This window comes from Silene latifolia, chromosome 1, assembly GCF_048544455.1.
Source record: "Silene latifolia isolate original U9 population chromosome 1, ASM4854445v1, whole genome shotgun sequence".
Taxonomy (NCBI): Eukaryota; Viridiplantae; Streptophyta; class Magnoliopsida; order Caryophyllales; family Caryophyllaceae; genus Silene; species Silene latifolia.
Window position 1 is genome coordinate 45,688,700 of NC_133526.1, and position 15,803 is coordinate 45,704,502.

The 15,803-nt window shown below is 35.6% G+C and overlaps 1 protein-coding gene across 1 annotated transcript; it reads left to right on the top strand.

Annotated features, from left to right (window-relative positions):
* The first annotated feature begins 1,118 nt into the window (after nucleotides 1-1,118).
* Nucleotides 1,119-3,651, top strand: LOC141645569 (uncharacterized). The gene is made up of 2 exons (XM_074453989.1): nucleotides 1,119-2,391; nucleotides 2,645-3,651. Exons 1-2 carry the CDS (start codon nucleotides 1,119-1,121, stop codon nucleotides 3,649-3,651), a joined length of 2,280 nt encoding a protein of 759 aa, XP_074310090.1.
* Nucleotides 3,652-15,803: the final 12,152 nt, after the last annotated feature.

Consider the following 15,803-nt stretch of genomic DNA (forward strand, 5'->3'; position numbering starts at 1 on the left):
ACATAAGACTCCTTATTTGACATTAATATCATGTAGATTTATCTACATAAATCTGGATATTAAAGATGTACTATATTACTCCAAGTCTTAAATCATTCCCAATGATCAATATGTCATCCATATATTAGACTAATTAAAATTTCCGTAACTCCCACTAAACTCCATGTATAAACACAACTTCTCGACTTATCGAGAAAAGTTTTATAACATGATCAAAACATTGATTCCAACTCATTGATGTCCTACTTAAGACCCTCTCTTAAGTTTCACATTATCTTAGGATTGCAAGAATCTACAAAACTCAAGACATATATTGAATACATTCCTTCTAATAGAAGAAGTGGGTTTTAGATTTACTCGCTATATGTATATCATCATAATGAAACACAATCCCTAAGAAGATCCAAATAGACTTAAGCATTTCAACTAGTGCAAAACCCTTTGCTACCAATCAAGCTTTGATATCTAACAATTCACTTGGAATTTATTTCGGATTTTCATGGCTCTAAGTCTTGTATTGAGTTGTGACTTAAACACTCTCATGTAAGTCATATGTTCATTACTTTCCAGAAGTAATCAACTTGAATCAAACAATTTCTTTGTAAGTTGCAAGCTCTTTACTTTCTAAAAGTAACACTAATTCATCATCTTCAACAAGTGATGACTTTAACCTCCTAGGTTTTTAAGAAACAACGTCTTACACAAAACGTCTCATGTAGCCAAGAAAGACCAGTTTCTTGCGACATAACATTCTTTGTGGCTCTTTGAATAATTTCTCCCACTCTGTCTTCTAGAAATAAACTTGTATTTTAGAAAGATAGCTTCACGAGCCACAAACCCGTTGTACTCGTGATTATAATAAGGAAAAATGAGCATTTGTTTCTTTTGAAAACTTACAAACATGGTACCCTACCATTTCATATCTCATATGATTCGTTTTAGATTTAGTGGAAAAATAATTTAGACAAAATGATAAAATCCCCAAAAGGATTAAGTAACTCAAAGTAACTTACAAACATATGAGAGAGATAGATAGATGAGAGAGAAACCCTTTTTTTCCCAGAAACGCGATAATCCTTTTGAAACCCTAATTTTGTTTTCTTTGATTAAATTCTGCAATGGCAAGATCGAAAAAAGCACAAAATAATTCAAAAAAATTAAATACTTCTGGAAAAAAATTGACAGGACGATATAGTATCCTTAAGGAAGAAATTAATGAAATTGAGGAGACGGTTCCATTGAATTCAAAAAAACCTGCACGCCGTCTTCTTCCGTATGATCTTGAACTTGACTTGGATGATATACCTGAAGTAGAGGAGGAATTGGAGGAAGTAGTTGATGCAGAGATCTTTCAGAAGGAGGACGGGACTTGGACAGAAGTGATGAGCAAGAAACTGAAGCAGCAAATGAAAAAGCCTGAGCCTAAATCTCACTCACAGGTACTCGTACAACTTTCTGATGATGATGTAGCTCCTGAAATTAATTACTGGAAAACTGCGATATATGGGTATATTTTAGGAGCGAACCCCCCTTGGAATGTTGTTGATGGATTTATGAGGCGTGTTTGGAGTAAGTGTGATGTTGATAAAGTCTCGTTCCTGCCTAATGGTATCTTTTTGGTGCATTTTAAAACCCTTGAAATGCAACAGAAAGCCCTACAATCTGAACAACTAATGTTTGACAATAAACCTGTGTTCATTCATGAATGGAATGCGGATGCAGAGTTAGTTAAACAGGAGATTTCTGAGGTTCCTATTTGGATTAAATTGGTAGGGTTGGAGTTAAAATTCTGGGGTCCAAATGCATTAAAGAAGATTAGTGGTATCATAGGAGAGTATCTAAGATGTGATGATGCTACTATGCATAAAACGTTGCTTTCTTATGCAAAGATTCTGGTTAAAGTTAAAATGGATCAGAAATTCCCTTCTTCTGTTGATTTTATGGATGAAAAAGGTAAACTGCAGACTATCAAAGTGGAATATGATTGGCTTCCTCTTAAATGTTCTCAATGTAATGGCATGGGGCATTTGGCAGCTAGTTGTAGGAAACCTGAAGAGAAGGGTAAGGTGAAACACAGAGTTATCACTAAACAGGTGTGGAGACCTGTTGTGAAGGCTTCACAGCCTGTGGTTCCACCTGCTAAATTTGATGGGAAAGAGAAGATTATTACTGGGAAGAGCCCTACTGTGACTACACCCAAGGTGATGAGAGCACCAATTACTCCTTCTAGGATTCTTACCAGGATAAAATCTCAAGATATTGGGATTGACAGCATCCCTGGGAAGGCTACTTTTATGGAGGTGTTTAATACTGCTGTTCAAAAATCAGTACAGATGGCCAAAGGTGGGCTGAGCAGTGGTAGACTTAGATTGGAAAAAAGAGTTGAGGAAGGTTCAACCTCTCAAGATGCTAATGGATAATATAGGATTTTGGAACATAAGAGGTCTAAATAGCATAAATAAACAAAAAGAAATAAAATGGTTTTTACATTCTAATAAAATTGGGCTATTTGGACTGGTTGAGACTAAGGGGAAAAGCAATAATTGGTTGAGTGTAAGGAATAATATTTGTTCTTCTTGGGCAATTTGTACAAATAATAGTAAGCATAAAGGGGGTAGGATTTGGCTTTTATGGAATCCTCAAGGTTTTGATGTTAACATTGAGGATATTACAAGTCAGACAATTCATGCTTTTGTGAAGGACAAAATCAATGGGAGAGCCTTTTGGTTTACTTGTGTGTATGGGTTCAATGATCAGGGCTTGAGAAGTGTATTATGGGATAGTTTAAAAAGCTATAGTCATCATTGTCTTGGTGCCTGGGCCATTGGTGGTGACTTTAATAATGTTCTAGCTTATCAAGAAAGAATTGGAGGTGAGGTTTCCTTGGCAGAGATCCAACCATTCCAGGAATGTATTAAATATTGTCAGGTCCAGGATATTAAGGCCATATGTTCTTTCTTTACTTGGAACAAAAAACAAGGGGGTATTACAAGGAAATATAGTAGGTTAGATAGATTTCTGGTGAATGAGGATTGGCTAAGTGTGTTCCCTGATGCTTATGCTAATTTCATGCCTGAAGGAATATTTTACCATTGCCCTTGTGTGGTGCAATTTGGGATGACTGTTCAGAGGAAGAAAGTGCCATTTAAGTATTATAACATGTGGTCACTAGCTGATGATTATAATCAGATTGTGGATACTGTTTGGAGTGAACAGGTTGATGGGACTCTAATGTATCAGTTGGTTTCAAAACTCAAAAAATTGAAAGGTCCTCTTAAGAGTCTCAATAAACATGGCTTCTCTGATATTGAGAACACTGCCTCTATCACTTTTCTAGCCTTACAGAAGATTCAACAGGATTTAAGAGCTAACCCATCTGATCCTACTCTGATTCAGACTGAGAGAGAGGTGGCTAAAGAGTATACTATGCTTCTCAATGCTAAGCACCAGTTTTTACAGCAAAAAACTAAGGCTGAATGGGCTTTGGAAGGGGATGACAACACGGCTTACTTCCATGCTAGTTTGAAAGCAAAACGCAATAGAAGTAAGGTGGTTCAAATTGAGGATGGTTATGGGGAGTGCAAAACTAGTCCTGATGAAATAAATGGCGCTTTTGAAGATTTCTTTATTCAACTTTTGGGAACTAGTTAGGGAGTCATAAGTGTGCATAAGCCAACAGTTCAAAAAGGTTCAGTGCTCTCTGATGAAAATATTGAGATGTTGATGAAGAAAGTGACTGATGAAGAGATAAGACAAGTTATGTTTTCCATCCCTGGGACTAAAGCACCTGGGCCTGACGGGTATAGTAGTCAATTTTTTAAAGATACATGGAGGACTACTGGACCTGCTGTCTGTGAGGCAATTGAGGATTTGTTTGAACATGGTAAACTTTTGAAGCAAGTGAACAATACTGTTCTTACTTTGATCCCCAAGGTGGATATGCCTTCTTCTGTGACACAGTTTCGACCTATAGCTTGTTGTAACACAGTCTATAAGTGTATTGCCAAGCTGCTCTGTAATAGATTAAGTGGGGTGTTGCCTTCTATCATCAGCTCTAATCAGAGTGCCTTTATTAAAGGTCGTGATATAGTAGAGAACATTCTGGTTTGCCAAGATCTGGTTAAGCTCTATGGTAGGAAAACTTGTTCCCCAAGACTTATGATGAAGGTTGATCTGCAAAAGGCGTGTGATAGCATTGAATGGAGTTTTATTAAGGAAATGCTTGAGGCTTTAAACTTTCCAGGGTGCTTTATTGATCTTATTATGGAGTGTGTTACTACTCCCTCCTTTTCTTTGGCTCTGAATGGAGAGTTTTTTGGGTTTTTCAAGGCTCAGAGAGGGATAAGACAAGGTGATCCTCTCTCCCCATTACTGTTCAGTATATGTATGGAGTATCTGAGTAGGGTGTTACAGGTGGTTCAAGAGTATGAGGGTTTCAGGTTTCATCCACTCTGTATGAAGCTGAAGTTAACTCATCTGTGCTTTGCAGATGATTTACTTCTCTTCTACAGAGGAGATAAGACTTCTGTGACTGTTTTGTTGAGAGCTTTTGAGACTTTCTCTTGTGCATCTGGTTTAAAGATGAATTGTAGCAAGTCTTGCATCTATGGGAATGGGATTTCTAGTGAGGAATTTCAGGAGATTTCACAGCTTGCAGGAATACCTGAAGGGAAACTTCCTTTTAGGTACTTAGGGGTTCCAATCATTGCTAAAAGACTGGCTGCCAGTGACTGTTCTAAATTAGTGGAACGAGTGATGGAAAGAATCAGGGCCATTGGAGTTAGGAAACTTTCTTATGCAGGAAGGCTTGTTTTAATCAAGTTTGTACTCAGTAACTTGCATTGCTACTGGGCACGCATCTTCATCCTTCCTGTGAGCATTTTGAACAAGGTTGAAGCCTTGTGTAGAAGCTTCCTTTGGCAAGGCAAGGAAATTTCCAATGGGCCTGCCCTGCTTGCGTGGGATACATGCTGTAAAACCAAGAAGGAAGGGGGGTTAGGCCTTATTGACCTCAGAAAATGGAACACAGCTGCACTGGGAAAATACGTTTGGTGGATTGCCCAAAAAGAGGACCATTTATGGGTTAAATGGGTCCATAATATTTATATGAAAGATGTGAACTGGGTTGATTATCAGCCTAAAACTGGTGCTCGTTGGTCGTGGAGGAAGGTATGTGGAGTAAAAGAGAAGTTGAAGGCGGGCTATAGTAATGACTGGTGGCTGCAACAGGGGCATAAGTATACTATAAATTCTGGGTATAACTGGTTGGGGACGTCTAACAGCAGGGTTGTTTGGACCCCGTTTGTTTGGAATAGCTTGAGCCTACCTAAGCATTGCATGATTGGATGGATTGTGGCTCATGGTAGATTACTCACTAGGGATAGATTATCTCAGATGGGCATTTGTGGGGATACTATCTGCTGTATATGTGGAGCTCAAAATGAAAGTCATACTCATCTTTTCTTTGAGTGTGCTTACAGCCAAGCTTGCTTGGGTTTACTTAATGGAGTTTTTCAGACGGCCATTCCTACTCACAATGTCATTCACTGGTGGTTAAAGCTAAGATTGAAGAACTTGCTAAGGAAAAAAATCATAGCTGCTAGTATTCAATCACTGATTTACAATATTTGGGAGATGAGAAACAAGAGTAGAATAGATGGAGTGTTGCTGAGGCCGGAGAAGTTAATTGAGAAGATATTGCTGGACCTTAAATTGCGGCTGCAAGTGGTACATGCTGCTGGGAAGATTAATGATAGTTATAAAGCTTGGATATGATTGCTTTATGTTTTTCTTCAGTTGATTAATATTTGTAGTCGGGTATGTAAAACGAATGATGTATTTGGGTGATTCATTTTGGTATTAATATTACTTACATTTTACCAAAAAAAAAAAAAAAAAAAAAAACTCAAAGTAACTTGATTGAAGTCCAAACCATATCGAATAGCGTTTGATTTCTTTATCCAACCACACATTATCCCATAATACGTGCTAAGAGAGATTAATTTGTGGTACTATATCACATTTCCTTTGGATTATATCAAAGTCTTCACTTTGATAATCCCATCACGACTAAATCGTGATTCTTTGAACTCTTTGAACTTCTTCAAAGATTTCTCTATTTACCTTATTATGTGAACACTTTAGCGTCAACTTAAAACGTTGGTAAAAGAACATGATCAACCTATTTTGGATCAATGATTTACAACCTCGATTCTCCTTTTCAACCAAAAGGCACGAGACATCTTGCTTTGAATACAAGATACGCATATACCATAAGATCTAATGGTTTCAAGAGTACTCGATAACTCTTTAATTTGCGTTCATCATTCCAGAATCTAAGGTTTAATCTTGGGTTACCAATTTGAGTCTTGCATCATCTTCATGATATATCATTCTAGTTTGGTTTAGAATATAATCACCTTGATAATGGGCTAGCCATACATCAAATCATGGTGTATAGGGTCACAAAAGTGAAACCTCTTTTGTATCTTAACAATTTTATATTCTTATTTACAGTTTATGCACTTAATAGTCACAATTAAGTACAGCTCTAAACCCAGAAACTAGATTTGAGTACACAATGACTCTATCTCTCAACATCATTGTTGTTAGTCGTCATATTCTAATCATCCAATGTATCAAATACAATGATGAAAACCACCACCGGTTTCTAATATTGACGAAGTAGTACTAGCAAAATTTATGTCAATCAAATAAACATTTAAAGAAGAAGGTCCCATTAGATGTCCCACAACTAACTTGTTGATTCTTTAATAATTTGGGGTAGTTTCCTTTCTAGCATCCAACAATTAAGACAATGGAAACTTTATCGGTCGGGATTGATAGGTTTAGTATCGTTATTCTCAATAACTTTACTTTTAACATTACCTTGTATCAATTCCATTCTAATTTTACTTATTTAAAAGCTTATCTTTTTCTTAACGGTTTAAGAGAATGCTCCCACTCATTTCAATGAGTCTTTGCTAAGAGAAGCAAAATTGAAATTCATGAAAACTACTCTTCATTCGTTTGTTTAGTCTTAAAACTTTCATTGAAGTGGTTGTGGTATTTTGGTTAATTACGATTTCTAACAACTCTAGTCACCAAAATGATTTAACGTTTCAAGGTACTTAACTCAATTAAGCATATGAGAAACAATTTATTGTAAGTAGATATGTTAGTCAAGAATCAAAAACCCTTTTGATCACGAATAACTATTATCTATACTCTTCACAAGAGATTCTTTCAATGGGTAATATGAGGTTTTTAGAAGAAAATTCAAATTTTGTCTTTCGTTACGATGTTTTAATGGAGATTTGAATTAAAATCGAAATGATATCGTATATAATTTGAGGTATAGAATTAGAACAATATGATTAACGAAATAATGAAAATAAAACATTCATCGTTATAATAATACTTGTAAATATAATAACAAGTAAAGCATTTACATAGTGACCTCTACCCAACTATGATAAATGATTCCAAGATCCAAATTCATATTAACTTGGGCACGGTAGGGCCGATTCATCCCTTATCAATATAACTCGGTGGATTAACTCTTTAATCGATTCTACTTTTATAACTCTTGGTCGATAAAATTACATAAATATTTATCTTAAGCCCAAAACACATCCGGCAATGGTCGAGAATACTTTTGTTGAGTTCAACCTAAATTTCGAATAAATGTGTCCATGATCCAAATCCACATCAACTTGGGCACGGTAGGGCCGATTCATCCCTCATCAATATGAATTCGGTGGATAGAAATTTATCACCCACTTCCCCTACGTAACAAGGTTTGTACCCCGGTAGGGCCGAGCGCACTCCCTCATGAAATAGGTTTTCATGGTTTCTACTTTTTGGTAAGGCTAAGTCTCAATTGTTTATTCTAGCGAGAGGTCATGTCAATTTATTATCTATCACATTTTAAGTGAACTAAAGCGGTGAACTACGATAATTGTAATTGACACGGTCGATAAACTCGATTTAAAATGCGTGTTTAGTTATGGCGATTTAGCGATGCATGCAACATATAAATAAAATGCAAAGCATAAAAATAAAATCCTAGTATGACCTTCCTAAAATAGTAAATCTAATAAACTATTACAAATTCAGAAACCAACTCCTTTGGTCCCTTGAGCTTCGGTCTTGGCACGCATTTCAAGGCAACACTTTCTTTGATGGATCGCCTTTTCGAATGGCACCGTCTTCAAGGAACTCCGGAATAATTAAATTACAAAATGAATTACATAATTTCCTATTATACATTTGTAATTAAAATAAAAATAATTCTATTAAATTACAAAACGGTGATACGAGATCACAATAATTACAACCGAATCGATATTCCCATACATTTCGGGTAATACCAATTAAAACTAAGGCCATACTAAGTAAATTACATAATTCAAAAATTACATAAATTAAAATATGACAATCATAAATTAAATGCAGCATTATAATATGTATGAACATGCTAGATTTTATGCTAAATCGCCTTTTAAGAGCCAATATCGTATATTAATCGGTTTTTACGGATTTGCGTGATTTAACCTTTTAAAATCACAGTTATTACATAAATTCATATTTATGTACAAGTTAATTACCCTAACCATCTTAGGACTCAAAATTAGTCTCCACTAACATTTTGACAATAATTAACCTTGATTTCTTAATATTGTTCATAAATGGACTTAAAATACAAAATTATGCTATAAACTTCAAATTAAATTATAAAAATTTCAAATAAATTCAAAATTTGAAATTTAAACTCATGAACATTTTGGAAAAATACCATGACACTCATAATGTTCAAAACTTAGGTTACAAATTTCGAAAATTTATAGAGAAAAACAATGTTGTGGTTTATCGGTTTTAACAATTATGACCATAAAAATATGAGAAAAATTATATTCATCAACTTTTCACTTTTAGATCTGAAATATATGATAAAATGCAACATGTGACGTTTTTCCTTTAGTCATGAAGTATGTTTTAGCATTATTACTAATTATAGTCACTATTTATGTGATTTTTCATCAAAAATTCATAAATCATGCATAAAGACTTCATTGTAGCCAAATATTTTACACATATCTTGTAAAATTGCATTGACAACATACTAAATTTCCATGACCAGATTCGAAATATAACTCATATTAACCTATTTACCCAATTAAATACGATTTTAATTTAAAAAATCCATATTTCGAGCAAAACAACTCATTTTATTATGAAAGTTTACAGGCCATCAGTAGATAATATATGTGAAAACATATCCCAAAACCACTGAAAAATTCGAAGTTTAGCTATTTTTCGTCCAAAAATGACATTTTTATCATAAAAATCACATTTTAATGCCAATATTATATAAAATGAACAATAAAATCCATAAATAAACCAAAATGTCCTAAAAATCACTTAGGACCAGAAACTTTTAACATGCAAAGTTATTTTAAGGTTTATCTTCATAAATCCAAATTAATTAGTTTTGTATGTTAATCATATAACTCGGAAAAACTATAAACCAATTTGCATGCAAACAACCTAAGGCTCATGATACCGCTTGCTAGAATTATTTAATCTCATTAAAATACATATTCACATATGTTCAAAATTATTTAGTCATAAAATAAATTCTAGATCTTATGCATGCAAACATAAATAAGATAAGAGAAGAAATCATCAATCTTACTATATGATTTCGGATTAATGGGCACCAACAAATTCACCTATTTGTTAGTTCTTGAGCTTTCCTTAAAATGGATGAACAAGAGGTCCAAATTAGAACCTCTCCCAAAAGTGAATACCCAAGGAAACTTCTTAATAACCAATATTATTTTGTACTAGAAATAATACAAGTCTTACTTAAAATTTTGACACAAAATATAATTTTGTTCTCTTGTAATTTTCGACCAAGAGAGGAAGAAATTAGTGAGGTTTTTATTTCTCTAAAAATTCTTCACAAGATAGAGAATTAATTTTCTTACACTAGAAAATATTAGGTATAGTTGTGAATGAATAATTGAGAAATCCAAATTGTTGCACACACTAGAAAACCGGTTTGGGGGGGGGGGGGGGGGGGTCTATATTGGGGAGCCAATGCATGGTCTTGTTCTTCTCAAGGTGAGATTAGGCATGCATGGCTAGATGGTAGGCTTTTATCATTATGTTTCCAATTAAAATAAAAACACAATTTATAAACCTTAATCCCTCCAATATTTCGGTACACTTGAGATAAAATGGGTAGTCCATTTTATTTTGTCATTTATCAATTGTGACATATGTGACATGTTACTTGACATGTGAAATTGTAATGTATTTTTAACATATTAAAAATCAACATACTCATAAAATATGTCATATACAAAGTCGACAAGTAATTCGTAATTACTTGTACCAAAACGGTTTATCAAATTATAAATTACAACGTCTTGTATTTATAATAAATTATTCATTCAATTTCAATTGTTTCGTAAACAATAATTTTATCTAAGTAATAAAACAATTCGATTACTTAGACCGTATCTCATTTAATCAAATTACAATAAGACACGTTAACTTTTACTCACAAATCATCCGTCAATTTTAAGCAATTTAATTAACTCGTATCGGCATACGATTAATTAAATAATCAATTAAGAGTATTTCCCTATAGGTATGACCTAAGGGGGTCAACTGATCACCACAGTCGCACGACAGTAATGTCAAACTCTAGTCAGCCAATCATTACCGATATGTGTGGACCAGTTGACTGTAAAATATTACATCCTTCTTGTATTCTTAAAATGAGATTTAAACATGAGATCATAATGATCAACAGTTGTGATCGCATTATTGTCGGAGGACACATATTCCAACACCTTTTTCATGCAAGAGATGTGGAGGAGAAGGACACGTTGCAGATTTCTGTATCAGTCCCAATGAGGTTTGTGCTGCTTTCCAGCATTATAGGCAGACCAACACTTATTTTGATCTGAATGTTCATCCAAACTTGAGGTGGAGTAGCCAGAATGTCCAAAATCCGACTCCACCTCCGCAGCAGCAGAACTATGTGCCCCCTCATAAGCAGCAGCAGCCATACCAAAAGCCTACGTATGTCCCTCAGCAGCAGCAGCAGTTCCAAGGTTCCGATTTTACTGAGTTGAAAAATATGTTGCTAAATGAGTCTCAAGCTAGAGAGGCCGGGATGAAAATGTTGGAGTCTCAGATCGCTCAACTGGGTAGCAAGAGTGCAGCTCGAGTTCCGGGGCAACTACCGTCGCAGACGGACCAAAAGAAAGAAACTTTGAATGTGATTAAGTTGAGGAGCGGGACTACTCTTGATGGGCCCGCTGTTGCGGGAGATAAACCCGAGAAAACTGCTGAAAGGAAGAAGAAAAAGAACGAAAAGAAGACGAACACCAGTGGAGCTGGTCGACCGATCGCCCCACATGGTCGACCGACCATCATAGCTGTTCCAGATGACGTTTCTGACCATTCTGATCATATTGGGAACAGTGACCTCAGTCGACCGACTGAAGACAGTGGTCGGTCGACCGCTACAGCTGCTGAGGTCGAGCCATTTCGTCCTCCTATGCCGGACAATTTGAGAGTTTTCAAGACAAGCACCTAATGCAGACGGGACGATTCCAGTTCCTTATCCAGAAAGACTAGTGCCAACCAAAGATGAGGTAACATTCGGTAAATTCAAAGATTTAGTGCGTAGTCTTAATGTGCAAATACCTTTCTTAGAGCTAGTTAATCAAGTACCTGCATATATGAAGTTTATGAAACAAATTTTGCTAGCTAAGAAAAGGTCTTTGAATGCTGTCGAGTCTGTGCATTTAACTGAGGAGTCTAGTTCGTACTTAACTCACACTGCTGCTCGTAAACTGTCTGACCTAGGTAGTTTCTCTGTCCCCTGTAATATTGGTACCTTCTCAATTGAGAAGGCATTATGTGATTTAGGGGCTAGTGTCAGTGTTATGCCTTTGAGTCTGGCTAAGAAATTTGGATTGACTAGATTTGCTATTACTGACATGACTGTGCAAATGGCTGACCGGTCTAAGATGCGGCCGATAGGTGTTTTAGAGAATGTGCCCGTGCAAATTGGGAAGTTTTTTTTCCCCGTTGACTTTGTTGTTTTGGACATTCCTGAAGATGTCAACACCCCAATTATTTTGGGAAGACAATTTCTGCACATTGCTGGTGCAGTAATTGATGTGGGGGAAAGAACTTTGACCTTTAAGGTAGGGAAGCACTCTACTATGTTTGCCCAGTCCCCTAAGAAGAAAGACCCTATGTGGCCAGTTACTTGTAATGTGATTTCTGAAAAGAAATCTTATTTTGTGCTTTCTGATATGCCTACTTTAGTACCTGTGCCTATTCTTGTTGTGACACCTCCGCCCCAGATTGGGAGCAAATTGGAGGACAATTCTTGTTTTTTGGATATTGTAGGAAATGGTTTGGGGAAGGAAGAGCCATTCATTGCTCCAGCTATGAAGGAGCCAATCGTTCAAAGAGGCGGTCTAGGATGTCTTAGCTATGGCACGGATAAGGAGCCAGATGAGGAGCCCAAGAAGGCGCCATTTCGAGTTACAGTTTCAGACTTGGAGCTTGAGACTGATGAGGATGTCCAAGTGTGGGAAGATGCTTCTGATGTTGACCCGTCGGACGTTGTGGTGGATTGGAGTGCTGAGAGGTTGAGCACCGTGGAGGGTACCTCGTGTAGCCAGAAGCCATGGTCGGAGATTTTCCGCATTTTTCGCGGATGAACACTTTTTATTTCATAAGTTTTAGACACTTTTATTGCATTTTTAAGACTATTTATTGCTTTGGTTTGCGCGAGACTTCGCTCTAGTATGGTTTGCATAAGATTTTAGAAGACTATAGACTGCTATTTTGGGTTTTGCGCAATTTTTGGGCGCGTTATTAATGTGCATTTGCAGGTATTTAGACCATGATAACTCAATTTATTGAGTTAATTAGATGAAAACAAGCTTCTGCGTCAGGTGCAGTGGTCGGTCGACCAGACCCATCGGTCGATCGATCGGGTTGCAGATTCCAGAGATACTGTTCCTCACGACGTTTGGTCGGACGACCACCACTGCTGCTATACCTGTTTTGACGATCGTTCTTTATTCAAGATTGGTTGTTTTGCGGATCATGAATGCGAATCTAGGTAGTTTTTCTCTCTTTTCCTCTCGCATTTTGTTTTCTTTTACCATATTTACTTGCACATAATTACCGCCATGCTTTTATTTTCGAATGATGTTTGCTTTTCTGTCTTTGCAGGTACCTTTTGGTAGCATTGCTGGCTACCGAAACCTCCTAGTTCGTGCCGGTTTGGGGAGGTTTCTTATTTGCGCTTAAATATTGTGAGTTCCCGAGTCTCATTCATCTTTATGTCTTATTTTGTTATAATAACGCAAATTCCCGTTTCCCTTTTATTTCATTACATGCACTACTACAAATCCAGGCAACTACAACGCCCCTTTAACAACGATTATTCACGAAAATCACAATAGACGTTGTAGAATGTATGGCGCGAATTTTACTAAAATAAATTACAACGGGTATTGTTATAAAAACCGTTGTTATTAGTTTTAACAACGGGTCACACATTCACAACCGTTGTTAATAATTTGGCTCAAAATTGGCGCAAAGTTAGTGAAAAGTAATCACAACGGTTATTTTTGAAACCCGTTGTTAAACCTTATTTAACAACGGGTGTTTTTTACAACCGTTGTTAAAACTTATTTCACAACGGTTGTTGTTTAATAACCGTTGTCAATACCTTCCATACTATAAACCACACAAACAGAAGTCTGCTGCAGCCACAAAACACAACCCTTAATACACAAACACAAACACAGCAGACAAACAAACACAAAACACATACACACTCTCTTTCTCTCGTTCTCTATTTCTCTCTTTCTCATCGTCGCTTTATCTTCTCGCCGTCACTTTGTGATTTCATCGTCTATTACGTTCGTATTTATCAGGTAAATCTCGCCGTCCTTTATTAGTTTCATTCATTATTTTCTTTTTCTATTTATTTCTTTTGCATGTATGTGTTTTTATCGACCATTATGTTATTTGTTTAAGTATTGTTCGCATAATTAGTTAGTAAAACAATGAAGAAGCAAGATGAAGAAGCAAGATAAACATAACTAATATATATATATATATATATATATATATATATATATATATATATATATATATATATATATATATATATATATATATATATATATATATATATATATATATATATATATATATTTATAAATACATAAATTAAAAAAACAAATTACATATGTAAAAATGCAATTCTTATATTTTCATAGAGGATCTTATTCTGCTCTATCGTATCCGTCCCCTCCTCCTTGGCTATTTGGAGGTTCCGTTCGGCCAGCTTGCTATATCGTCATATAGCCGCAAATCGCTGCTTGCTCGCTCCGTCAAGCCATCTTCTTTGGCGTGCTTCAGTGCGGATCGAGCATCCGCAAGGTAGCTTCTGAAACTTTCCTCAATATGGAGGAACCGGCGGATGAAGTTGTTGTTGTTCTCGATCATGGTAAGAGTCTTAAGGATGAAATCATTCATTTTGATGGAGTTTTTTGAGTTTGATTTGAAAGATTAAGTAGAGTTTGTTTTAGCGATTAGAGTTTGGAGATGAATATATGAGATAATGGAAATGTTAGTTGAGATATGCAATGTATTTATACTAAGCAATGTGTGGGTTGAGTTAATTGCTTTTTAATTAATATATATGTTAGGAAGTTGTGCCATAATCATCATCATATCTCTCAATAATGTTGCTTCAAATCCTATTACTAACCCTTCTCATTCCATATTATCCGTTCATATGTACAAAGATGTCGGTAATAATGCATGCATCGGAATTCTAACAGTAGTAATTATGCATGCATCTAGTAATATTTAATTTAATTTTTTTTTATTTTTTAAGAACAAACAACAACGGTTATTTTAAAACAACCCGTTGTCTTTAGTTATAACAACGGTTTTGTATATTAAAACCCGTTGTTATAACTTTCCCCCCAAAATTGAGTCACACTTTCCACAACGTGTTTTTATACATAAAACCGTGGTTAATAGTTTTAACAACGGTTTCCTTAAGTAAACCAACCGTTGTTAAAACCTTCTACAACGGACGCTTTAACAACGTCCGCTTTTTTATATAACAACGGTTTTTGACCGTTGTTATAGCCTGTATCTGTAGTAGTGATGATTTTGCACAATGGGGACATTGTGTGATTTGGTTTGGGGAAGGGTTTTGCATTGCATTCACATGTTTTATTGCATTTCTGTTTCACGTTTATTGCATTTCAGTTTGCATTTGTTTTTTCATTTCTCTTATATATACAAAATACCAAAAAAATTCAAAAAATTCAAAAAATTCAAAAATGCACGTTTATTTTAGCATTTAGTCGAGTCGGAACGATAGTATTTCAATGATGACATTGCATTTTCATCTGTTTACGCCTAAGCCGTGCTCATTAACATGTTATTAGTAGAATCATATGCATATCAACGAGTTTTTGTTAAAATATTTGCTGGACTTGAAACTTAACTTAGATTTTGGAAAACTACTATATATTCGGAGTTTTAGAGCCCTATAACTGGTACATTCACGCCTAGTTCATTTAGGATTTGAGAGTAGTTACTCCTTATATGACATGTTACATTAATTTGCATAAGCATGAACTTGGTCTACTTAATACCTGTATGCATTCGGTTTGTGGTTTGTTGACACATGTGGTAGAGGTCCCCTTTTCTCATTTTACCCATAA

Excerpts from the sequence above, each read along its gene's own strand:
- LOC141645569 (XM_074453989.1), top strand. The coding sequence starts at position 1,119 with ATGGCAAGATCGAAAAAAGCACAAAATAATTCAAAAAAATTAAATACT. Across the intron at positions 2,392-2,644 it reads GGAAAAAAGAGTTGAGGAAG|GTTTTGATGTTAACATTGAG; the intron begins GTTCAACCTCTC and ends GGAATCCTCAAG.